We start from the raw sequence: 23,733 nt of genomic DNA, 5'->3' as shown, positions 1-23,733 counted from the left end.
TGTGGGACATGGTGTGTGGTGGGACAGAGCAGCTGGTGGCTAGGGGAGCACTGACGCCAGGACAGAGGGACTGCAGCGCCTGCAGCAGGAGAAGACGCAATCTTGGGAGCCAAAACGTGCCTGAGGGGTCCACTCAGGCTCTGCGGCACATGTGGGGATCCCAGACGCTGTCCCCCCCCATCCTGGGATTCCCCCCCCCCCCAAAATACCCCCAGACGTGTGTCTCCCCCCACATGGATCTAGGCTGGTTGAGGTTACAGAGCCCCCTAGAGCGTTCCCTAGAGCAGATAGAGTATCTGCCCCACAGTGGATACACTGTGAGGCAGCTCAAGGTTGAGCTCATGGTTCACATCACATTATACTGTGGGTCTGGTTGCATCATGCCGTGGGGCATGCTGTGCTGCACACTCGTTGGTGATCTTGTGTGGGCTACAGACATCCTGTGAGTGCCACGCCATGGGGAAACCCCACCTTCCCCACACAAACACAGCCCCACAAAACTGATGCTGCTCAAAGCTTTTTATTTGCTGACCAAGGTTAGGGGGCTGGGAGTGGGGATGGGCCACTTGGAGGTCCAGGGGATATTGTTGGGATCCAGAGATTCACTCTTCATTGAGTCCCTTCTGATGGAGAATGAGAAAAAGGGACTGTGAGCATGAGGAACTTGTGGGGCAGCTGTGGGGCAGCTGTAGGGCAGGGGAAAGTCCCACCTTGGCTCCAATGTCGCGGCTCTTGGCCCGCAGCTTGTTGACCTGGGACTCAGCGATGTCGGCACGCTCCTCTGCCTCATCCAGCTCATGCTGCGCCTTGCGGAACTTGGCCAGGTTGGAGTTGGCCTGTTCCTCCTGAGGGGGCAAGGACACCAGTGAGGCTCCCTCTGTCTGACCTCCTGTCACCCTGCCAGCTGTCCCTCCATCCTATCTTCTTATTGCTCCATGTGGCCCACCATGGACCCACCTGTCCTTCCAGACATCCCGTCTTCAAGCCACCCAACACCATCTCCTTAACAAACCATCCATCTAACTTTCCACCCATTAATCCATCCATCCATCCATCCATCCATCCATCCATCCATCCTTCCCACCACCATCTCTACATCCCACCACCCACCTACTTTCTCCACTTTCTCTTGACCTACTCTCCTCACCCCCTGATACCCCATCCCTTGACCACCCTAAGATACTATTCCCCACATCCTCTCCCACACCCCAATGCCAAACAATCCCCTCCTGGGGGTGGTCCCACAGATGTCCCTCCAGTGCTCACCGCCTCCTCTGCCTGTCGCTTGTAGGCCTTGACCTTCATTTGGAGCTTGTCCACAAGGTCTTGGAGCCGGACCAGGTTCTTGCGGTCCTCTTCCGTCTGTGGGGTAAGACACATGTGGGTCAGAACATGACTTGTGCTTTGAATCACCACAAGAGCAATGAGGGTCAGGAGACAGTTAATGATGATCCTGGGGGAGAGGAGCCTCTCTAGATCTGTGGGTGGCCTCAGCTCTGGGGCAGAAAGTGGGTTTTCTCCCTGTGTGAAGGTGTCTTGCCCCTTATGAGGTCCCACCTGAGGTTCTGGATCATGCAAAGACCCCATGGATGCTGGGACACTGAGAGGTGGCGTGGGTGGCTCATGACCCAGACAATATTCTGGATCCCACTCCAGTATCAGACATATATGCAATGGGTGGTCTAGTTTACCCATGTCTCTCTGGCCAGCAGGTCAGGCATGTTCTAGGTCATGTACAGCATGAGATATGAGGCCATGTGGTCAAGGGGCAGGAATTCACTGGGCCAGCCCAGGAGCCATACCTGGTAGCTGAGCTCCTTGACACGACGCTCAGACTTGCGGAGACCCTTGACGCTCTCGGCATGGCGCTTCTGCTCAGCCTCCAGCTCATTCTCCAGCTCCCGCACACGAGCCTCCAGCTTCTGCAGCTGCTTCTTGCCCCCTTTGAGGGCCAGCTGCTCGGCCTCATCCAACCTCATCTGCAAGTCCTTGATGGTCTGCTCCATGTTCTTCTTCATCCGTTCCAGATGGGCGCTGGTATCCTGCTCCTTCTTCAGCTCCTCTGCCATCATGGCCGCCTGCCCAAGGAGAGAAGCAAGCAGAGAAGGAGGACCAAAGCATGCTCTCCATCACCCTCCAGTGGAAGGTGTCCTAGATGTTGGTCCCACCATGGCACTCACATCAGTGATGGCTTTCTTGGCTTTCTCCTCAGCATTCCTGCACTCCTGGATGGCCTCTTCCACCTCTGTCTGCAGCTGGGAGATGTCAGCCTCCATCTTCTTCTTCTGGTTGATGAGGCTGGTGTTCTGGAATTAGAGGAGAGGATCTCAGGAGGTGTCTCTTGAACTGCTGACCCATCCTTCTGTAACCCCCCAGTACTTAATGACCCCCTACTCCCTGCCAACTCTGCAGGCTTAAAGGATCTGGAGATCTTGGTAACTCAACCCATTAGAAGTCCATGCCTATGGATGGAGGTGACCTCTATCCTTGAAGGTATGTGATGTCTCACCTGTGAGTGGAGAAGCTGGACCCTCTCACTGGCCTCAATCAGCTCCTGCTCAGCTAACTTACGGGCCCTCTCAGTCTGTTCCACCACTGCCCGCAGCTCCTCCAGCTCGGATTGGAGAAGGTTGTTCCTCCTCTCCACGATGGCAATATTCTCCTTCAGGTCCTCATTGACCCGTACCATGTCATCCAGCTGCAGTTGGGTGTCCTACAAGGTGGCATGGGGGAAGAGGTTGAGTGGGGATGGTGGGGAAGTGGCTCAAGGTCTACTTTTCTTCCACTCTGAGGTGGTGGGACTTACTGCATGTCAACATGCTTATGGGGATAGAAGTCTGATGGGTACCTTGAGGCAGCCCTGTAATGTCTTGACTTGCTTCTGAGCTTCAGCAGCCACACGGTTGGCATGGCTGAGCTGAATCTCCATCTCATTGAGGTCACCCTCCATCTTCTTCTTCAGCCTCAGGGCCTCGTTGCGGCTCCGGGTCTCAGCATCCAGAGATGTCTGCAGTGAGTCCACCACCCGCAGGTGGTTGCGCTTGGCCTGCTCCATCTCCTCATCCTTCTCGGCCAGCTTGCGCTCATAGTCTGCCTTGACCTGGTTGAACTCCAGTTGGGCCCTCAGGATCTTTCCTTCCTCATGCTCCAGAGAGGCCTGGTGGAGACAGAGAGAAATTAGAGGGCCACAGAAAAGACTAGGACAACATGGGACTCATGAGGATGTGATTTGCCTCACCTCAGCCTCCTCCAATGCAGCTTGAAGCTCCAGTTTCTCTGCATCCAGCTGCTTCCGGACCTTCTCCAATTCGTGGATGGTCTTGTGGCTGCCCCCCAGCTGCTCCGTCAGGTCCGAGATCTCCTCTGCCCAGATGATAACCCATCAGACTTGGTGGAAGGTATTGTAATACAAAAAGGTGGGCAGGGAAGGACTACAGTCTCACCTTGGAGATTCTTGTTTTCCCTCTTCAGAGTCTCTAAGTGATCAAGTGACTCCTCATAAGCATTTTTCAGCTTGAAGAGCTCGGTGCTCAGGGACCTGGCCTCTTTCTGCGATGCTTCCAGCTCCACCTGTGACTCTTCAAATTTCTGCTTCCACTCAGACAAGATCTATGAGGACACCACCTGCTCAGCTACTGCTTTGCTCATGAAGAACCCTCTTTCCATCCTCCTCCTCCTCCTTTCCCCAATACTCTCCTTAAACAGACTTGAAGCTCTGCTAAAACATGGCCTTGAAAGTTGTTCAGCTTTCTTCTGGACTTCTCCTGCCTTTTTTTGATGCATGGGACCCACATTTCTCTACCCCCCCTGCCATCCTTCTCCTTCCACCATTTCTTGGTCCTCCCACCTTGTCAAAGTTTCTCTGCTTCTTGTCCAACGCAGCAGCTGCTGCATTTGACCGCTCCAGGTCTGCCATGAGATCTTCAATCTCATTTTGCAGCCGGTGCTTGGTCTTCTCCAGGGAGGAACACTTGGCATTGACCGCCTCCACCGCCTCCTCAGCCTCCTGCAGACGCTGGGCCAGCTTCTTCCTGCCGTGGGAGAAAACCTGGCTGTGGTGACCCATGGATCAAGTGAGCCAACTCAAACCTTCTCCCAAGCACTGGTTGTCTGAGGCTCTGCTCTGGATCTCCTCTACCATCTCCAGATTATTATATATTCTCCAGATCATTGTACTGTAGAAGAGTCTTCACACTCCCCTGCCCTATAGAAGCTCCGTTCATGTGGAGATGACTCACTTGGCCTCCTCCAGTTCCTCAGTGCGCTGGATGGCATCTGTCTCATACTTGGTCCTCCACTGTGCCACCTCAGAGTTGGCCTTGGATAGTGAACGCTGGAGCTCAGCCTTGGCCTCTGTCTCCTCCTCATACTGCTCCCTCAGAAGGTCGCAGTCATGCCGGGCTGACTGGAGGGCATGGGCCAGTGCATTCTTGGCCTGGGAGGGGAGAGAGTTATGGGGTGAGGAGAAGTTGGGTTCATATCAAGTTGAGCTGCATTGGCATTCTCCAACTCCAACAACCTAGATACCAACCAACCAGTCAAATCTAACCCAACCCAACCTCCTTGTAACCCACTAACCCCACTGAAGTTCTGAGGACCCTCAACTCATTTTCTCCTACTGTGAGGGCAGGCTCATGATGCACTTGTCAATCCCAAACCAGTCACATCCTTGACACCGGAGGTGTCTTTCAGCCTCTTTGATCCCACAACAAAGCTCTACCTTGACTTCTTCCTCTAGCTGCCTCTTGAGGTCCTCCAGCTGTTGGGTGTAGGTGAGTTTCCCTCGTGTCATCTGATTGATGAAGGCTTCCTTCTCCTCCAGCTGCCTGGAGAGCTCACCTGTTGGGTGGGATGGCAGATAATCAGTTGCAAGACACACTCCAAAGCCACACCACTGGGCAAGAGTTAGGCAATTGGGTTAGGGAAGAGCAAGACCCTCACCATTTTCCGTCTGGAGCTTGGCTCGTTGAGTGGTGAGATCATTGACCATGCGTTGAGCCTCTTCAGACTTGGTCCGGTGCTCATTCATCTGATCTTCCATTGTGCGGCACATCTTCTCCAGGTTGGCCTACAAACAGGAAGGGCAGAAAGATGAAAGGGAACCTTGAGAGTGCAGTGGAAGTGTTGTTCCTTCATGGAGACCTATTTCCTACCTTGGCCTTTATCAGTTGCTCCATATTGGAGCCAACATCATCCAGCTCTAGCTTCAGCTCACTCTTCTCCTTCTCCAGCTTCTGCTTGACACGCTGTAAGTTGTCAATCTGCTCGCTGAGCTCAGCCACGCTGTCGGCGTGCTTCTTGCGCAGCGCAGCAGCCGTGGCCTCATGCTGCAGCGTGGCCTCCTCCAGGTCCCGACGCATCTTCTGGAACTCTGCCTCCCGCTTCTTGTTGAGCTCGATCTGCACTGATGTGGCACCACCTGCCTCCTCCAGCCGCTCGCTGATCTCCTCCAGCTCCCGTGACAGGTCTGAGCGCAGCTTCTCCACCTTGGCTCTGCCAGTCCGCTCTGCTTCCAACTCCTCCTCCAGCTCCTCAATCCGTGCCTGTGCTCCAAGGATGAACATGTTTTCAGCGGACTTGGTTTCACCCAACTCCTCCACTCAACCCAGCCAATCAAGCTGGAGAGTCTTTTAGTTAATTCAAGTCAACCCAACCAACTGTAGAGTCTCCAGCTCAACCCAGACAGCTGTTGACCCTTCACCTCAATCAGTCTCAATCCCATCCAGTTCTTTTCAACCTAGTCAAGATCTGAGCTCTCTAGATCAACCTGGCCTTACTTGAAGACACTCCACCTTCTCAAATTACTTGACATTCTTGAACTCAACTGGTCTTGAGGACATTCCAATTGGTCCATTCTAATTGGACTAACAGACATCTCAGCACAAACTTCTCTAAGGACATTAGAATGAATGTAATTCAACTCAGGTGGTCTGCTCAGCTCAGATGATTCTACTCAAGATGTTCCCCATGCCTTGAGCACTCCAAACCCATTGGTTCAGCTTAACCCCCATGTCCAGGAGCCTATGAGTCATTTTAAGGCGATAAATGACAGAGAGGTTCTGGGACAAGGGACATAGGTTTCCGACCTCAGGTGGATGGCATACTGGTTTAGGTTCTTCACAAAAAGATATGAAGAAGGAGGACCAGTTCCTCCTTCTGCTTGACCCCCAAGCTGAAGCCCACCTCACCTGAAGCCCACCTCACCTGAAGTTCTTTGAGCTTCTTCTGGAGCTGGGCTGCAACTGCTTGCTCATCCTCGATTCTGGCGTTGAGGGCATTGAGCTCAAAGTCTTTCCTAGATGTGGGGAGAAACACCAGTAAGTCATTCCTCTGAGTGCTCAGCAGAGTGTTATAGGTAAAGGACAAGCAAGCATGCAGGCCCTTACTTTTTCAGTCTCTCATCCAGTTGTTGCTTGTCATTCTCCAGATCCATGATATTCTCCTGAGCCAACTTCAGATCACCTTCCAACTTCCTTTTGGCCCGTTCCAGGTCCATCCGGATCTTCTTCTCTTGCTCCAGTGAACTCTCCAGCTGCAAGTGAGGAAGAGACACACCCATCAGTCCCCACAAATTCCCACTCCAGAGGGACTTCCACACCACAAGGGACCAGTCGTGGACCTGTGGTCCTGTCGTGGACCATACTCACATCATCCACTTGCTGTTCCAGCTTGACTTTGGCCTTTGTCAAAGTGTTGACCTTGTCTTCCTCTGCCTGCAGGTCATCCAGCGCTTGCTGGTGAGATTCTTGCAGGGCCTTCTTCTCCTTTGTTAGCTTGACAATGATCTCATCCAGCCCAGCCATCTCCTCTGTGAGGTTCTTGACCTGCAGGAGGAGAAATATCAGGCCTCCAGCTTGGTACCAGAGGTAGGACAAGAGACAGGAGGTTGTTCTTGCCCTTTGTGAAGCTGGGCCTAAGTCAGGAGATGTAGGAAAACACAACCAGCCTTGGTTCTTGGTGATGCAATCCAACCAGTCTTGCATTATCACAATCCAACTCAAGTAGTTTTGGGTCTTCATGACCCAGCTCACCCAGTCTTGGATTTGGCAGCCCAAACAGCCTTGATTCTTGGCAACCCAACCCAACCAGCCTTGGGTCTTCAGATTATATTCACTTTGGCTTGAGTCAGCCCAGTTCTCCACAATGTGAGGTCAAGACGTCTCCCCAACCTCACCTTGTTCTCAGTGGCGTGTTTCTCCTTTTCCACCTTGGCCAATGACAATTCCAGGTCGTCAATGTCCTTCTTCAGCTCTGAGCATTCATCTTCCAGTTTCCTTTTCTTTGCTGTCAGCTCAGCATTCATCTCCTCCTCATCCTCCATCCTCTCAGTCATCTCCTTCACCTTGGCCTCCAGCTGGATCTTGTTCTTGATCAGCTGGTCACAGCGCTCCTCAGCATCAGCCAGGTTGTCTTGCTCCTGGAAGGGATAAGCTTGGTTTGAGATGAATGAAAAAGGAGCATGGGGCTGGGTCATCTAGGTCACTCACGGCCTGCACTTGGAGCTGAAGGTCATTTTTCTCCTGCAACATGGAGACCATCTTCTCCTCCAGCTCCTTGCGCCGGGCTTCTGACTTCTCTAAGGCCTCCTTCAGCCGCCCAAACTCTTCTTTCATGTTCTGTGGGAGGCACAAAGGTACCATGTAAATCTCATTTCTTCCTTTTTGTCCCCACCTACCACTTCCTCTCTCCATGCACCCACCCACCTTCCCTACCCATGGCCCTGTCCTACCTGCATCTCTTTCTCCGTCTCAGCACTCTTCAGCAAGGGCTTGATCTTGAAGTAGAGCTTCATCCACGGCCAGTTCTTCACCCCCATGAAGGCCCTGATGTTCCACTGGATCACCAGCAATGAGTCTCTGGAGAAGCCAGATCAAGATGTGGGTCACCAGGGGCTTCTACTCAATGTTGATGCAACACCATCACTATCTCACCACCTACCTGCGCTCTAGGATCTTCTTGAACTCCTGACGGGACAGGAAACCACGGACTTGGGCCTGCAAGCGGGTCATGATGCGGGCCAGGCGCTCATCCCTCATCTCCTCCAGCAGCCCCAGCAGCCCAGCCTTAAAGAAGACCTTTGAGGAAAGATGAAGGTAAGTGCTTCTGGGATTGGGAGACGTGGTGGTGGGTGGTGGTGTGGATGGAGGGAGTTCAGATGGGCAGATGGACAAGTAGATGATGGGACCATAGAGTCCATCTGGTCCCACCATGAAAACCTTGTGGATGGTGGGACCACCAGAACTGTGACCAAATGACCTCACCTTGGTGTGTCCAAATTTATACTGGTTGTGGTCAATATCAAGGGATCCCAGGAGCTTCTCAGCGCCCTTGCGGCTGTCAATGAACTGCCCCTCAGGGATGGCAGCAGGGTTCAGGATGCGGTACCTGGTGACCAGAGAGGACAGGAAACCTCTGAATTCAGTCCCAGTGGGGTTGTCCACCCCATGCCCACATTTTCTCCTCTGTGCCTACCGCTGTCGGAAGTCCCCATAGAGGATGCGATTGGGGAAGCCCTTGCGGCAGATGCGGATGCCTTCCAGCACTCCATTGCAGCGCAGCTGATGCATTACCAGGGGGTTGTTCATCACACCTGATGGGTCATCAAGACTGGTGAGTCAAGGCCTGCCCCAGAGCACTGCTCCCCACCACCACCTTTGGCCAGAGCCCTGCACTGTCCTCTGGATCAACCCTCAGGGATTGGCTCACCAGGAGACTTAGTCTCATTGGGGATGATGCAGCGGACGAAATGAGGGTGGGTAGACCGCAGGTTGGTCATCAACTTGTTGAGATTCTCCTGAGAAATGGAGGAGGAGATGATGAAGGGAATGAAGACACCCCCCCCTAGGCTGTCCCACCAAGGGTTATCCCTTGTCCTGGGACCTGTTTTTCATGCCCACACACCCTGGGGTCCGCCAATAACCCATGAACGCTCACCCGATGCAGGGCTGAGACAGTTTGGAAGGAGGAACCTTTCTTCTTGGCTCCTTTCCCCTTCTCCACAGCTGTTGGAGAAGAAGAAAGGATGAGATGGGACAGGGACAGGGGGGAAAGAACCCCGGATGCTGAGGAAGGGGGTTCCTCTTACGTGCATCAGCCCCAGCATAGTTGGCAAAGAGGTTGGCCAAGAGCTTCAGGGCAGATTTCTGGTAGAGCCCCACCACTGTCTCATTGAGGGGGTCCTTGTTCTTCTGCAGCCACCCGATGATGTTGTAGTCCACTGTGCCAGCATAGTGGACAAGGGCAAAGTGGGCCTCTTGCTTCCCCTTGACATTGCGTGGCTTCCCAAAGTTGGCCGACTTGCCCAAGTGATTATCAAAGAGCTTGGCCTTGAAGGTCATGTCCGTGGCCTTGGGAAACATGCACTCCTCCTCCAGGATGGACATGATTCCCATGGGCTAGGAAGAAAAGACCTTGTTGGCTACAGTGAATACCAAGTACAACTCAAGTTCCTGACAAGCTGCAACTGAAAGGGCCCTTCCCCAGCCCCATGAGACCCTGGGGGAGGTGGTACCTTCTCAATGAGGTCAATGCAGGCCTGGAGGTCCATGCCAAAGTCAATGAACTCCCACTCAATGCCCTCCTTCTTGTATTCCTCCTGCTCCAGCACGAACATGTGGTGGTTGAAAAATTGCTGCAGCTTCTCGTTGGTGAAGTTGATGCAGAGCTGCTCAAAGCTGTTGAACTGGGGAAGAACAGAGGAGATGGCGAGTGGGGTCAACAGAACAACTAATATGTTCAGTGGGGTCAACCTGAGCCCCAACAGGGTCAACACAAATGAAAATCAAGTCATCTGACCATCCAGTAGGATTAACTCTACATCCAATGGAGTCAACACAACACAGTCAACCAGGGCTTACATCAAAGATTTCAAAGCCAGCAATGTCCAGCACACCAATGAAGTACTGCCGTGGCTGCTTGGTCTCCAGTGAATTGTTGATCCTGGTCACCATCCAGTTGAACATCTTCTCATACACAGCTTTGGCTAAGGCTCCGACAGCATAAATCACCTGGAAGAAGGATGCTCCACCAGTGAGAGGGCTCTTGGTGCTCTCCTTGCTAGAGATGGCACCATGTCACTCCAAAAGAAGGATATTTTGGGGATGTCCTACTCACCTGCTGGACATTCTGCCCCTTGGTGACATACTCATTGCCCACCTTGACCCGAGGGTGGCACAACCCCTTGAGAAGATCAGCTGAATTCAGCCCCATTAGGTAAGCTGACTTGTCAGCCTCTGAGGATGAAGAAGTGAAAATATGAACCTGGAAGGATCATGGAGTTCACCCCAGTTTCCACCTTAACTTTGGTGGGACCCAACCTTCTGTGCCATCTGGTTCTGCCTGCTCTTCCCGTTGTTTCTGCTTGAACTTCATGTTGCCGAAGTGCATGATGGCTCCTGTCAGTTTATAGATGGAGTTCTTCTCCTCTGGAGTGAATCCCAGGACATCAAAGGCACTCTGTGGGGCAAAAATGTGTTCAAGATCTTCTGCAGCCCACAGAGACACATACACACTGCCTGATGGCCTCCCATCTCACATCTGTGGCCAAGAGCTCCTCTCCATCATCAATGGATGGAACTGTGGTCTCTCCTTGGGAGATGAAGGCATAGTCGTAGGGGTTGTTGGTCACCAGCATCATGTCTGAAAGGAGAAAAAGGGGTTGGGACAGGCAGGTCCCAAAAGGGGTGCAGGATCAGGTATTTACGGGTAGGTTGGGAGCATGGCTCACCCAGCAGCTCTGGCTTCTTATTGGAAAGGATCTGGTAGTAAATGTGGTAGTTTCTTTCAGCCTTCAGCTGGAAGATCACACGGGACTTCTCCAGGAGGTCTGGGGTGGGAATGAAGAGAAGATGGGTGGAATTTGGCATGAGGAAATAGAGGGTCAGATGGATGAATGGAGGGAGGCTTGAGGATGTGGAAGGATAGCTAGATGGTGGCATGAGGAGAAGGATGGACAGATGGATGGAGAGATAGAGGAAGGTATGGTGGAAAACAAAATGTCCTCTCATGGACCCCTCAACATACTCACAGGTCTCAATGTCAGCTGATGCCAACTTCCCAGTGGCCCCAAAATGGATCCGGATAAACTTCCCCTGGAAGAATAGTGGAAGGAGGTGGAGGTGGCCACCCTCTCCCAGAACACCCCAACCCACTGACCCTTCCCCACGGACTCCACTCCTTAGACTCTTCCTTACAGACTCCACCCCCATCACTCACAAATCGGGATGAGTTGTCATTCCGGACAGTTTTGGCATTGCCGAAGGCTTCCAAGGCAGGGTTGGCCTGGATGATCTGGTCCTCCAGGGTGCCCTGGATGGGGTGGGACAATGTCAAGCAGGTTCTCACAGTAAGGTGCAGAGGACGAAGGGTGCAAGGTTGAAATAGATGGATGGGAGAACACAGCGGTCTGTGAAGGTTTGAGTGGATGGTCGGGTTGATGGACAGGGATGTGTGGGTTGATGCCGTGGGGGGATGGAGGAATGGTTAGTTGGTTGGATGGGGATGGGACAAATGAATGGAAGATTGGATAGATGGTTGTTTGGTTGGGTTTTTGGGTGTTTGGTTTGGTAATTGTTTGGGTGGTTGATTGTATCATTGGTTGGACAGACAGGTGGAAGGATGTTGTCCACACCCCAGGGTGTCACCCCCCACCTACTGCCCTTACCTTGCCCGGGGCCCCTGCCTCCTTCTTGCCACGGTCACCGATGGCAGCGATGACAGCAAAGTACTGGATGACCCTCTTGGTGTTCACAGTCTTCCCCGCGCCAGATTCTCCGCTGAAGGTAGCCAAGGAGAGTAATGGTTGGATACTGGTGCTATGATGCTGGGGGTGGGAACTCACTGGGGAGGGATGGATGATGGACCTCCACAGACAAGTCCATGTAGTGATATAGAGTTGGCCAGTGGGCATGATTTCAAGAGGGAAGGGGAGGAGCTGTGTGCCAGGTGGGGAGGGTCTTAGCTGTGAGCAAGATTAAGACAGTGTTTACAGATGAGATTACTCACGTGATGAGGATGGACTGGTTCTCCCGATCTGGTGGGATGAGGAGAAGAAACATGAGGTTCCGAAGCCCACCTTGGCTCTGCCCCACATCTCCTGCTCCCCAAAAAGGATCAGGGAATATGGTTATGGGGTCTCTGCAGAAGGTCCCTACCTGTTAGCATGTTCTGGTAGGCATTGTCAGAGATGGAGAAGATGTGGGGTGGAGCTTCACTCCGCTTCTTTCCCCGGTAGGCAGCCACCACCTCGGCATTGTAGACGGGCAACCACTTGTAGGGGTTGACAGTCACACAGAAGAGCCCTGAGTAAGTCTGGAGAAAGGAGAAGGCAGGTCAGAGCCAGAAGGTGCCACCCCATCAGGTGGTCCAAGGGGTCTGCAGAAGTGATCTGTTGTGGCTAGGCAATATCTTGGGTTTAGATGACCCCTGTGGTCAGGAGTTGGGACCCCTCAGTTCTGGAGAGGGGACATCTTGGGTGTGGGGGACCAAAGAGGTCTGGAGGGATGATGTCCCAGTTCTGGGTGGCCCATGTGATCCAGAGAAGGGACATCCTGGTTTTTAGTGGCCCAAAGGATCTGGGATATCTTGGATCTGGGCAGCTCAAGAGGTGTAAAGAAGGATCATCTCAGTTATAGGTGGACCATGAGATCTGGAGAAGGGACATCTTGTGGCCCAGGGGTCTACAGAAGGGGCGTCTGAGTTCTAGATGGAGTCTGAAGAACTTCATGGGCTCACAACTCACATAGATCATCCAAGATGCGTAGCGGTCCTTGAGGTTGTAGAGGACGGCGGGCTCATGAAGGAAAGTCAGCATGGCCATGTCCTCAATCTTGTCGAACTTGGGAGGGTTCTGCTGCATGATCTGGTCCTCCTTGACCGTCACTGTCTGCTCAAGGTAAGGAGAACCCCATGGAGCAAGGAGTTGCCCCAGTCGTTCCCTCCCAGAGGGCTGGGAGCTGGGCATCTGAGTGTTCACTTGAGAGCCAGAGGAGGTCTAGGTGTCCCTCAAGTGATTGAGAAGATGTTTTGGGGTCTGGGTGTCTCTGGGGTAATAGAGGAGGTTGGATGGGGTCTAGCTGTCTAGTGGGTTCTGGGAAAGGTGGAGTAGGGTCTAGATAATTCCCGGGTTCTAGAGAAGATGCTGTGGAATCTGAGCATCCAGTGGGTGCTGGAGAAGGCATGTTGGGGTCTAGATGTTTCTTGGGTTCTAGAGAAAGTGGGTTGGGTTATTTGTGTCCCATGTGGAATAGAGTTGCTATTTTGAGGTTCTGGTGTCCCAGGTGTGTCTGGGGTCCCCCCACCTTGCCATGTTCAGTCTCAGCAGTGATCTTGGAGCCCTCACGGCTGACAATGGTGGCCTTGACATATTCCTCCTTTTCATCAGGGACGAAGATGTCCTTCTTCAGGTCGAATGGGCGGGTCTGGGCAGCCAACCGTTCCTTCTCCGACTTGCGGAGATAGGGGGCAGCCTCCCCAAATTCAGCCATCTCCACATCAGGCATGGTGGTGCTGGACAGGGCTGGGTGGGGTAGGAAGGATCAGACCCTCCAAGTGCTGTCAGTTCCTCCCAGTTGACCCCATTGCAGCTCTTTCCTTGGTGAACCCATTATTCCCTCTTCTTCTCCACATCTACCACTTCCTCCTGGTCAACCTAACTCCTTCATTCCTCCCCAGTGCTCCCAGTTCCTCTCCAATGCTCCCACTCCTCCCAGCTCACCCATTCCAAGTCCATCCTCAGTGCTTCCATTATCTAGAGTTCCCTCTCAGTGCTTCCAGTTCCTCTCCAGCGCTCCCAGTCAGCCCCATCCAAAGTCCATCATTGGTGATCTCATCTTCTCCCATTCTTCTCCAGTGCTCCCAGTTCCTTTACAGTGCTCCTAGTTCCTGCCAGTCCTCATCTCCATTCCAAGTTCCTTCTTGGAAGTCCCAGTGCCCTCCCCAGTTCTCCCTCTTCTTTGCAGTGCCTCACACTGCCTGCCCTTTATCCCACCCCAGCACCTTCTAGTACCCCCCAGTACTGCTGCATCCCTCCCAGTCCTTTCCAGTTCCCCTACAGACCTCTCAGTATCATCCCAGACCCTCCCAGTATCATCCCAGACCCTCCTAGTCACCCCCAGTCTCCCCAGACACCCTTCAGTTCCTTCCACCACTCAGCCCCACCTCTCTTTGTGGTCTCCGAGTCAGGGGATGACAGTGCAGACTCAGGGCGGTTCTGGTCCTGCTCCGGGACACAACACCCCCCCCACAGTATGTCCCAATATGTCCCAGTATATCCCAATATGTCCAATTACATCCCAGCATCCCTGCCCAGCCTCGCCAGTACTTCTCCAGTACACCACCACACACACACACACACACACACACACACACACAGACAGAGTACTGCTCAGTAAGTTCCAGAATCCCCCTACGATTTATCCAGTACCCTCCCTCCTCCCCCAGTATCACTCCAGTCCCTCCCAGTTAGCACATAAACTCTCCCAGCATCATCCCAGTCCCACCCTTTTTCCCCACAGATGCTCCCAGTATCATCCCAGTCTCCTGCAAAGACCCTCCCAGTTCCTTCCTAGATCCTCCCAGTCCCTCCCAGTTCCCCTATAGACCCTCCCAGTATAATCCCAGTCCCTCCCAGTTCCCCCATAGACCCTCCCAGTTCTCCTATAGACCCTCCCAGTCCCTCCCAGTTCACCCACAGACCCTCCCAGTCCCTCCCAGTTCACCCACAGACCCTCCCAGTTCCTCCCTGTTTTTTCCCAGTCCCTTTCAGTTACCCCGAGTTCCCCCATAACCCCCTCCCAGACCCTCACAGTGCTCCAAGTGCCCCCTGCCCCACCTGCCCCTGGGTCTGCAGGCGCTGGCTGGGAGACCCCCCTTATATCCCCCCCTCCCCCCTGCAGCTGCGTCACCAGGAGAGGGGGGGGGGGCATGTTCAGACGGGTGACCTCAAGGCCACCTTACTGCCCTATAGGGACACGGTGACCCCTATGGATCTACAGTACACTCCCCAAATCCATAGGGCCCTCCCTCTGCTCTGTAGTCCTCCACCACCCCATAGGGTCTAGTGACCCTTAGGGATCTATAAACCTCCACCAGTCCCATGGGACCCCCATATCTCACACCCACAAGGACCCTATAGTTCCCCCCTACCTCATAGGACCTAATTCCAGCTCCATAGGACTCCCCCAGCCCCATAAGACATCACTCCAGCCCTACAGGACATGCATAGAACCCTTCTCAGCCCCACAGGGCTCCCATTACTTCCTTTCTGTAGGATCCCTCTAAGTGTACACAGCCACATAGAACCCACTCCCAGACACCCTCCCCAGTTCCATGATCTTATAGGACCCATATCCAGCCCCACAGGATCTCTAAATATTTCCCTATAAGACCCTCATATTTCCCCCCACTTACCACAGGCCACTACCGGCCCTATGGACCTTCCATACAACCCACTCCTAGCCTCACAGAATCCCCATAGGGCTCCCCCGGACCCATAGGACCCCCCAGACCCACAGGATACCCCACTCTCAGCCCCTATAGGGGCCCCCTCTAACTCCCTTTCCCCTCCACCCCCTCAGTTTATTATGGGATAGATGAGGCAAGCCAAAAGACTCGCCTGGATGCCTGGGTCCCCCTGGGGTGGGGGAGGGGACAGACAGACAAAGGACAGGTGTGACCCCCCCCTTCCCCCTCCAAGGGAACTCAGGCATCTGTGCCCCTCCTCCCATCCCTTTGTTCCCTCTCCCTCCCCCCACAATGGGATATTTTTGGGACATCCCCCCCCACAACCCCTGACATCTGATCAGCTTGTGACGCCAGTGGGGCTGTGGGGCACCTTCACCTCATAACCATATATGGGGCTGGCCCTACAGGTTCCCCTTCCCCCCCTCGACCCCCAAAGCTCACCTAAGAATAGACAGGGGCACCCAGGCATCCAGGCCCCATCAATCCCATTAGATGCCCTATAGAGGACCAGGTGTCTGAATTTCACATAATTTTTCTGATTCCCCACAAAGTTTCCTGATTTTTTCCCCAGATTTCCTTGGTTTTCCCCTGATTTTCCTAAATGTCCCCCAGTTTGCCACAAATTTCCTTGTTTTCCCCCCGATTTCCCTATATTTCCATCATTTTGCCCTGAATTTCCTTGGTGTCCCCTAATTTTCCCAAATTTTCCAGATTTTTCCCCAAACATCCTTATTTTATACTGCAATTTGTCCCAAATTTCCTTGTTTTCCCCTTGATTTCCCAAAATTATGGCCAAAATTTGTTTTCTCCAATTTCTCCCTAATTCCCTCACTTTGCTAATTTTCCCTCAATTTCCCCTTATTTCCCCCAATTTTCCTATTCTGACATTTTACACATAAATTTCCTCTTATTCTCCCTGTATTTTCCCTAATCTCCCTCAATTTGCTGCACTACCCCCAAGTTTTTCTTTATTTCCCCTACACTTCCCTAAATTTCCATACATTTTCCCTGATTCCGCTAAGGTGTTTCATTTTTTCCAATTTCCCCAAATTTTCCTCAATCCCCTCTATTTTCTCAAAATTTTCACTGGAATATATCCCTAATTTCCCCTAACTGAAATTTATCTCCTGAATTTACCAAATTTTTCATATATTTCTCCTAATTTTTATTACTTTCTCCAGATTTCCCCTAATTCCATCCTACTTTGCCCCAATCTTCCCCAATTTTCCCCCATTTCCCTGAATCTCCTTTATTTTTTCACAGTTTCCATAATTTTCTCCCTAATTGCCCCTGATTTTCCCCAACATTTTCATAACTTATCTTGTTTTCTCCATATTTTACCTAATTTGCTCCAACACTTTATTGGATATGGGGGGAAACATAGTGACAAGGATGAGAAAAGGCTTGGGTACTTAATGCCTCCTCAGCTTCAGTCTTTATTAGTAAGAGCACTTGTTCTCAGCATACCCAGGACACTGAACTGGAAGACTGGGATGGGAACAAGAACAAGGCCCCCATAAACCAAGGACTGTACCACTCAGGCATTTCCCTCTCAGACATTCCCTCCCTGAAATGCACTCCTGGTCCTGCAGAAGCTCCTCATCCTCCCAGGGCAGGTGAGGTCAGCTACTGCCTCTCCCTTGGCTGAACAGCACTTGACTTGAACTTGGTTCTGACTGACAGAGCTGGAGCTTTCCTTGACTTTACTTTTGGCAATTTGGCCTTTTGTGTCTGTCCAGACAAAACCTCTCGGGGCTTCCAACCTCCTCCTGCCCCCATCCACTCTCTAATGACAGGGCTTCCTTTCCTGGTGCTTCCTCAGTGCCAAGAGCGGTCTCATCTATTCCATTCGACTATTTGTGTTCCCTGACCATCATACAGAGCTGTTTCTGTGCTGCCCCATCTGCCATCCTGCCTTCCATATGTGCCAAGTGCTGCCAGCTGCCAGCAGAGCCACCTCCCACCACCCCCCCTCCCCAGCCATGCTCCCCTGCCCATTTGTATCCCCAGCACAATGGCCTTGCACTCAGTCTGGGGAAAAGAAATGGGATCTATTGCCAGAAAACTGACCCAATACCTGCCCCTCTTCTTCGCCAGGATCCCTGTGGGACCTGACTCAAGACAGGCAGGAACTGTGGCTCAGGTTCCACAGTAGCCCAGCATCTGCAGCCTGAGGTGAGAAAAAACCCAGAGGGCTCCTTCTGAAATGAGAAGGGGAAATGAGTGTCCTCCTCTGTGGTGTGCGACTGCTGACAGAGCAGTGCCACAGAGATCAGACCACAGCAGCACATGTAAATACAGACTCCTGAGACTGTCCTTTCTTTACAGTACTCCCTTGAGGAGGCCTCAAGACATGGATGGAGAGCAAGGTACATCTAAGGCAACCTCAATTCCCACCATGGCACTCTCTCCCTCTATCAGGAAGTGTGAGACAACAGGAAAAGGAAGTGTGGCCATAAACAGGGCCTGTTTCATCAGCACCAACATTTTGGCTGGCTATGACAGGAAACTAGAGGAGAATACATGCTGGAGGGAGGAAAGTAACTTCTGCAGCGTGCCCTTCCTCACAACTCCAGTAAAGCCTGGGACCCCAGCCTGGTCCAAGATTGGCAACGGCCTTTCTGCTGTCATCATGGATGGAGTCCTGCACTTCACTCTTAAAAGAAGGGACACTGGATTTTATTGGTACATAAATGAGTTAATGAAGTTCAGTAGCAAGCATGACAGTGACTTAACAAACCTCAAGGTCAGAGCTTCATTCAGCACCTCTCTTAACTTTTTTTCTGCAGGGCAAGAAAAAGGGAGCAATAGAGGCATGGGAAGGCAGTTCCTGTAGAAAACAGCCATGGAAACCACAGGTGGCTAGTTTTTTTCTTTTAAAAGCAGTCTCCAGTCGAGCTGCTGTGAGCTCAGAGGCACCCGACAGTGCACAGCATTCTGATCCAGTGCACGTCTGCCCAGTCTGAACTCACAGTTCCTGCTGTGCCTGTAGCTCGGGCAGAGACAGGGAATGCTGCAAGGCACAAAGAGCAAGGGGAAGATACTGCTGTTGCCAAGTGTTTCCTATCAATGGCAATGCTCTCCTCTGCTTTCTTGCTTGTTTTCCTCCCTGAACACTGGTCCTACTGAGTCCCCTACCCCACTTTCTCTCCTTGCACCAGCCCTGAACTGCTCAGTCCTTTGGGGCACTCTCCAAAAAATCCTCTCTGTCCATCGGGGCTCAAAGCAGTTCTGCCCACAGCCAAATTTCTGAAATGGCCCCATGCAGAAGGTTGGGGCAGCAAGGCTCTAATGCTGATAAAAACCAGAAGACTCAAGTCTTCATGTCAATACAGCGCTTTGCTGAAACCTTCATGGGCCCAGTTCTGCCTCTGCACTACTCTCTGCCAGCTGTGTGCAATGCCACAGACTGTGGCAACGGGGGACAGTGCTGTTGGGTCCAGCTGACCTTTGCCTGAATGGCCATGGTGGCCACTGGGTGACCACAGGGTGTGAGTGAGACGCACTGTGTGCGCTGGCATTGCACCAGCAGAACCAGCCTTGGCCCAAAGAAACCCCAACATCCCATGCCATTGAAGGGGACAAACACTGAAGGAGATGCAGGCCTGGCACACTGCTGCCTCCTCTGGAGGTATTGTCCACCAAGCTGTCCCACATGGTAAACACCTGTCAGACACATGCCAAAGCTCTCCTTAGGCTTGGAGCTCAGTCCAAGATGGAGTCATGCCTCAGGGTGCCTGCTCATCTTTTTGTGGTCACAATGGCCCTACAGGGGCTGCAGCAGATGGACATCCCCTACCCTAGAACACACTCCTGGTCCTCCAGAAGCTCCTCAACCTCCTGGGTCAGGTGATGTTGGCTATTGCCTTTCCCTCAGCTTCAGAGAACTGGCTTAGCCCTCCTGCAGAAGTTAAGCCCCCACTTCCTCTGAGGCAGGGGACATTGGCATATCCCTGTCAGCAGATTTTTGCTCTTAGCTGGGCTCCTCTGGTCACAACAGAGGAAGTGGACCAAGGCAGATATCCCTGGGGATATCCTAAAGCACCACCCTCAGGTGTGAGCTGCAGAGAGACTTGTTGAAAAAGAACAGGAAGAGACACAACATCAGGGTCACATCTTCAGAGCCTTTGTTTTCCTGCAGGGCAGCAAGGAGGAAAAGCACCTTGAAGCCTTCAGTACCCATGCAGTTCAGCAGCAGACTCAAGAGCAGCAGTAGGGACTGCAGGTCTTGAACCTGGCATCCCTGGCTTGGATCAGCTTGGTCCTGCATAAGCCTGAGTCACTTGTAGTGTTGTCACCAAGTGTACCAAAGGTCACCTGGAAAGAGTTTGGCACCATTTCATTAGGGACGAAGGGCTCTGACTCCAGAGGAGGATAAGGAGCTGCTACAAAAGCTGTGGCCAGACCTCTCATCTGTGGGGGTGGAGAGGAGCTCTTTGGAAGTGGAAGAGACATAATGAACACCCTTTGCTCCTGTCACCATCCCATTGGTACCTGTGCTGTTGCTGTTCTCCTCTCCATCTCAAGAGAAGGGTCAGCCTAGTGCCTTTACAGTTCAACAGCCAGTGGGGCTTGTGTTTCTCCTCTCCAGCAGCATTTCTTTACTCAGTTGAAGTTTGTCAATGACACCAGACTGAGTGGGGAAGTGGACCCTCTGGAAAGGAGAAACACCCTGCAAGAACACCAGGATAGGTTGGAAGAATGGGCTAACTTTATGAAGTTCAGCAAGGGCTAGATGTAAGGTCTTGCACCTGGGCAAACATGAGGCAAGAGTGCAGCACAGGCTGGGATCTACCTGGGGGGAGAGCAGCTATGTGGAAATGAACCAGGGGGGCCTGGTAGATAAGCAGCAAAATATGGGTGAATAGCGCAGAGAAAGTTAACAGGATGCTGAGTTACATCAAAAACGATGTCACCAGCAGAGGCAGAGGAGTAATTATCACATTCAATACAGCACTCATTAGGCCACATCTGGAAAACTGTTCAGTTTTGGTCCCCAGTATGCAAAACAGATGTGTATGGGCTGGAGGGGTCCAGAGAAGATGACCCAATGACTGGAAAGCCTGACATATGAAGAGAGGCTAGGTTTGTTCAGTGAGAAGTAGGTTTGTTCAGCCTTGAGAGAAGGAGGCTTACAGGACACTTTATTACCATGTTTTAGTATTTGAAGGGTGACCATAAAGAAGATGGAGATTCTATATTTACAAGAATCCCACGGAAAGGATAAGGGGTAATGGGTAAAAGTTATTCCTGGGGGAATTCTGTTTCACCACAGAAGAACATTTTTCCCAGTGAGAACAATCAGCCATTGGAATTATCTCCCCCGGGAAGCAGTAGATTCCCCAAAGCTGGATACATTTAAGATCCATCTGGGTAAGGTGCCTGGGCCATCTTATCTAGACAATGCTTTGACAAGAAAGATTGGATCATCCAGCCTGTCACTCTCTGGTTCTATGATTCTATGACATGTACCAGAAGCAGATAGGGAGCAATTTGCTTCCACCTGGCACGGTTTCCACTATATACATTTACTCCTTTTGTTTGCATTTTAATCAGTCTGACCATTGTTTTGTCGGTAGAACTGGAAACATTCCCATTGCCACAGGAGGTCACTGTTGGGCAGTGTATGTGTGCGTGGCAGTGATAAGCGCTGTCATTCCACTTTTGAAAATAATCTGTTACCAGCTTACAAAGGACTGGCAGGGACTGAATCCTTGACCCAGGGAAGGAACATAAAATTTCATTGCCAGCACCTATTCTCACACCTATGCTGGCTGTTAAAAGAGTACCTTTAGGTGTAGCATGTAAGACCCCTGTACACTGTTTTGCCACCAGGTTTTGCTACACAACCAATGACACAACAGGTATGGTCAGGTAGCTTTTAAAATAAATTAATACAGAAATGTTGTCTTGGGCATGGAGTTAAGTGGGCTTTGCACTAACTATGTTGACCTCAGAGTAGTGGTGTAGGAGAAAGATTAAGCCGGTTGTTTAAAAAAATGGTGTCACTAATTAGGAAATAAATTTGTCAGAGGCCATGAAAGTTTTAAAATCCTGGCAGACAGCAACTGGTGGTCACTGTATAAAAGTTTTGAACAATATCCTGCACTGGACCAACGGAAGCAGGATGCTTTAAACACCTCAGTATGGCATCCAGGACATCAGGCATGAATTCACCACTGTTGCTCTGAAAATGCTGGGTTACTTTGCAGTGTGTTTGAGGGAAAGGAACATAGGAAATGGAAGTGAAATTTATCATTACAGAGTAAATACAGTCCAATTAATAGGTCTTTCCCATTCACAAGGAGCCACTGGTATCCTGGACATATGAGTGAAACGTGTTTGTTTGCTGTGGAAAGTGTCTATCCAGCAAGTACCGTACCTAGTCCTTGGAACTACTTTAACACTCCCCGTGGTGGGGTGTTATCCCCTGACAGAATGTTGACAACACCTAGAAAGTCAGTATCCTTCATCTATCAAACAAACCTGACCTTTCTATTGGGAATTCTCAGATAATGTTAGAGAAATGTTGATGCACAATGCAACAATCAAGCACACCTATGGATGATGGTATAATCAAGCACACCACACCTATTCCATGACATAGGCTAAGAGCCCCAGTATATTCAATACCCACTAGTGAGGTAGCAAGAATCAGATATCTGTCTGACTGCCTATACTTTACATTTGTTGAAAGACCTCTCCCAGAATCTGGCAACCTGGACTTCAGTGGAGAACTTAATACATTATGAATGACACTCCAAAACAATCACAACACTATTGAAGCTCCTGCTCTTCTGTGTAAGTTTTTCCTCTTGTGCAGTTGTACATGTGTGAAATAACAGATACAACAAGGGATGGTGATGCCTGCTGGGAAACAGAACCATTAGAATTCATTTTAAGTCTGCGTGCCAACCAGCCATCAAGGTTGCATCCCACAGGGGGCAGTACAAAATTTGAAATTTCGCTGGTTCCCATTCCCACTACTACAGCAGTAATAGTTACTTAAGGATTTCCAAAAAGATTTGCAATTTTTACCTCAGAAGTTTTTGGATGTTCCATTCTGGTTTGATGGGACAACATTAGCTCAACTACAATACCATTGCTCATAATGGATAGTACTTATATGTGAACAATGGTGCTGTCCCACGAGAACTTCTGCAAAGTTAGGAATCTTTCTGGAGGATTAGGAACAGTTAGATTGCACAGGAGCACAGGGCACAGGAGCATTGAACTCTATCAGTTCAGAAATCCTTAATAATTAAGCATCCAGTCTAGGACTATTAAGCAGACAAGCTATAATTGAACACATCCTGGATATAATGAATGGCAAGGATACAACTACCAACATCTTGATAATTAGCCTAAACCCTTGGAGAAAACTCCAGAAGATTTTCAAGGAAATGTATGCTGATGTTCACAAATCTGTTTTAAATTTCAGCAGTGCCATTGCTTGTGTTATCGCGCAAACCTTTATTATAAATGAATATGGACTGCAAGCCCATTGGATCCATAATGGGAATCTTGTGATGTTAGGGACCCAGTTATTTGGATTGATGCCAGTATCATAACTTCCATTTATCAAAGTTTAGGACGAGCAAGCAAAAGTAGTCTGTTGGGTAGATCTGTTTAGCACCACACCATAAGTAGGGAAGGTGAAAATGAACCCATTTACACACCCTATTTCCTATTACTGTAGCCAATAGAATGTGGCTGAGGGTTCAAGGGGCCAAACACATGGATAACAAAGGTAAACCAATCAATACTCATGGATGTAAAATGGGGAAAGCACTAACGGTAGTGCCCTGAACACTTAGGGCTACAAAGCCCTTGTACAAATAATATGGCCTCAGGAAACTGCTATTTAGGCTGTGTGATCGCTGCATGGTTTTACTCAAGTAAAAAATGGGTTGTATATGCACATTTGGTTTGCTTTGTGATGTTTTCTTTAATGGCAGGATGACTTTATATAAACTAAAAATCTAATTCATGTTTTTGCTGCTGGAATACTATCTTACAACTTGGACAGGACCCTTAGGAACATTGTGGGACATGGTACATTCTCAAACTGAAGAACTGAAAATTTTAATCAACAAGTATAAGAAAACAATTGCTTATCAAAAACAAATGACTGCTTCTATACTGACCAGACTGTCAAGACTGTACCAAGAATTGAAAAAAACTTCTAAATACCATTGGTATGAGATTTTTGTGGATTGTGCACCATCTACAACTGGCATATTGCATCTTAGGTGGAAACTCAGGATCACT

At 50.8% G+C, this 23,733-nt stretch overlaps 1 protein-coding gene across 1 annotated transcript; it reads right to left on the bottom strand.

Moving 5' to 3' along the window:
- Positions 1 to 504: 504 nt before the first annotated feature.
- LOC119697230 (myosin-7) lies at positions 505 to 14,265 on the bottom strand. The gene is made up of 40 exons (XM_038127716.1): positions 14,158 to 14,265; positions 13,299 to 13,516; positions 12,740 to 12,883; positions 12,153 to 12,309; positions 12,004 to 12,031; positions 11,663 to 11,774; positions 11,215 to 11,307; positions 11,027 to 11,090; positions 10,727 to 10,825; positions 10,535 to 10,638; positions 10,317 to 10,455; positions 10,114 to 10,232; positions 9,858 to 10,007; positions 9,512 to 9,682; positions 9,086 to 9,395; positions 8,935 to 9,002; positions 8,707 to 8,794; positions 8,473 to 8,590; positions 8,262 to 8,385; positions 7,939 to 8,075; positions 7,730 to 7,856; positions 7,488 to 7,616; positions 7,175 to 7,417; positions 6,648 to 6,824; positions 6,387 to 6,532; positions 6,205 to 6,295; positions 5,154 to 5,543; positions 4,942 to 5,068; positions 4,721 to 4,839; positions 4,239 to 4,435; positions 3,848 to 4,031; positions 3,444 to 3,609; positions 3,239 to 3,363; positions 2,849 to 3,157; positions 2,510 to 2,713; positions 2,181 to 2,306; positions 1,803 to 2,078; positions 1,267 to 1,362; positions 711 to 845; positions 505 to 623 (listed from the first exon to the last, which is right to left on the bottom strand). Exons 2-40 carry the CDS (start codon positions 13,497 to 13,499, stop codon positions 603 to 605), a joined length of 5,814 nt encoding a protein of 1,937 aa, XP_037983644.1. The 5' UTR covers positions 13,500 to 13,516; positions 14,158 to 14,265; the 3' UTR covers positions 505 to 602.
- Positions 14,266 to 23,733: the final 9,468 nt, after the last annotated feature.

This window comes from Motacilla alba, chromosome 2 (genome assembly GCF_015832195.1).
Source record: "Motacilla alba alba isolate MOTALB_02 chromosome 2, Motacilla_alba_V1.0_pri, whole genome shotgun sequence".
NCBI classification, from domain to species: domain Eukaryota; kingdom Metazoa; phylum Chordata; class Aves; order Passeriformes; family Motacillidae; genus Motacilla; species Motacilla alba.
This window is presented reverse-complemented; position numbering and strand designations above follow the sequence as displayed.

Bases quoted from the DNA above. Each gene is read 5' to 3' on its own strand.
- LOC119697230 (XM_038127716.1), bottom strand. From the start codon at position 13,499: ATGCCTGATGTGGAGATGGCTGAATTTGGGGAGGCTGCCCCCTATCTC. The intron at 9,003-9,085 runs GTAAGAGGAACC...CTTCTCCAACAG, and splicing joins CTATGCTGGGGCTGATGCAC to CTGTGGAGAAGGGGAAAGGA. The intron at 8,076-8,261 runs GTGAGGTCATTT...CTTTCCTCAAAG, and splicing joins ATAAATTTGGACACACCAAG to GTCTTCTTTAAGGCTGGGCT.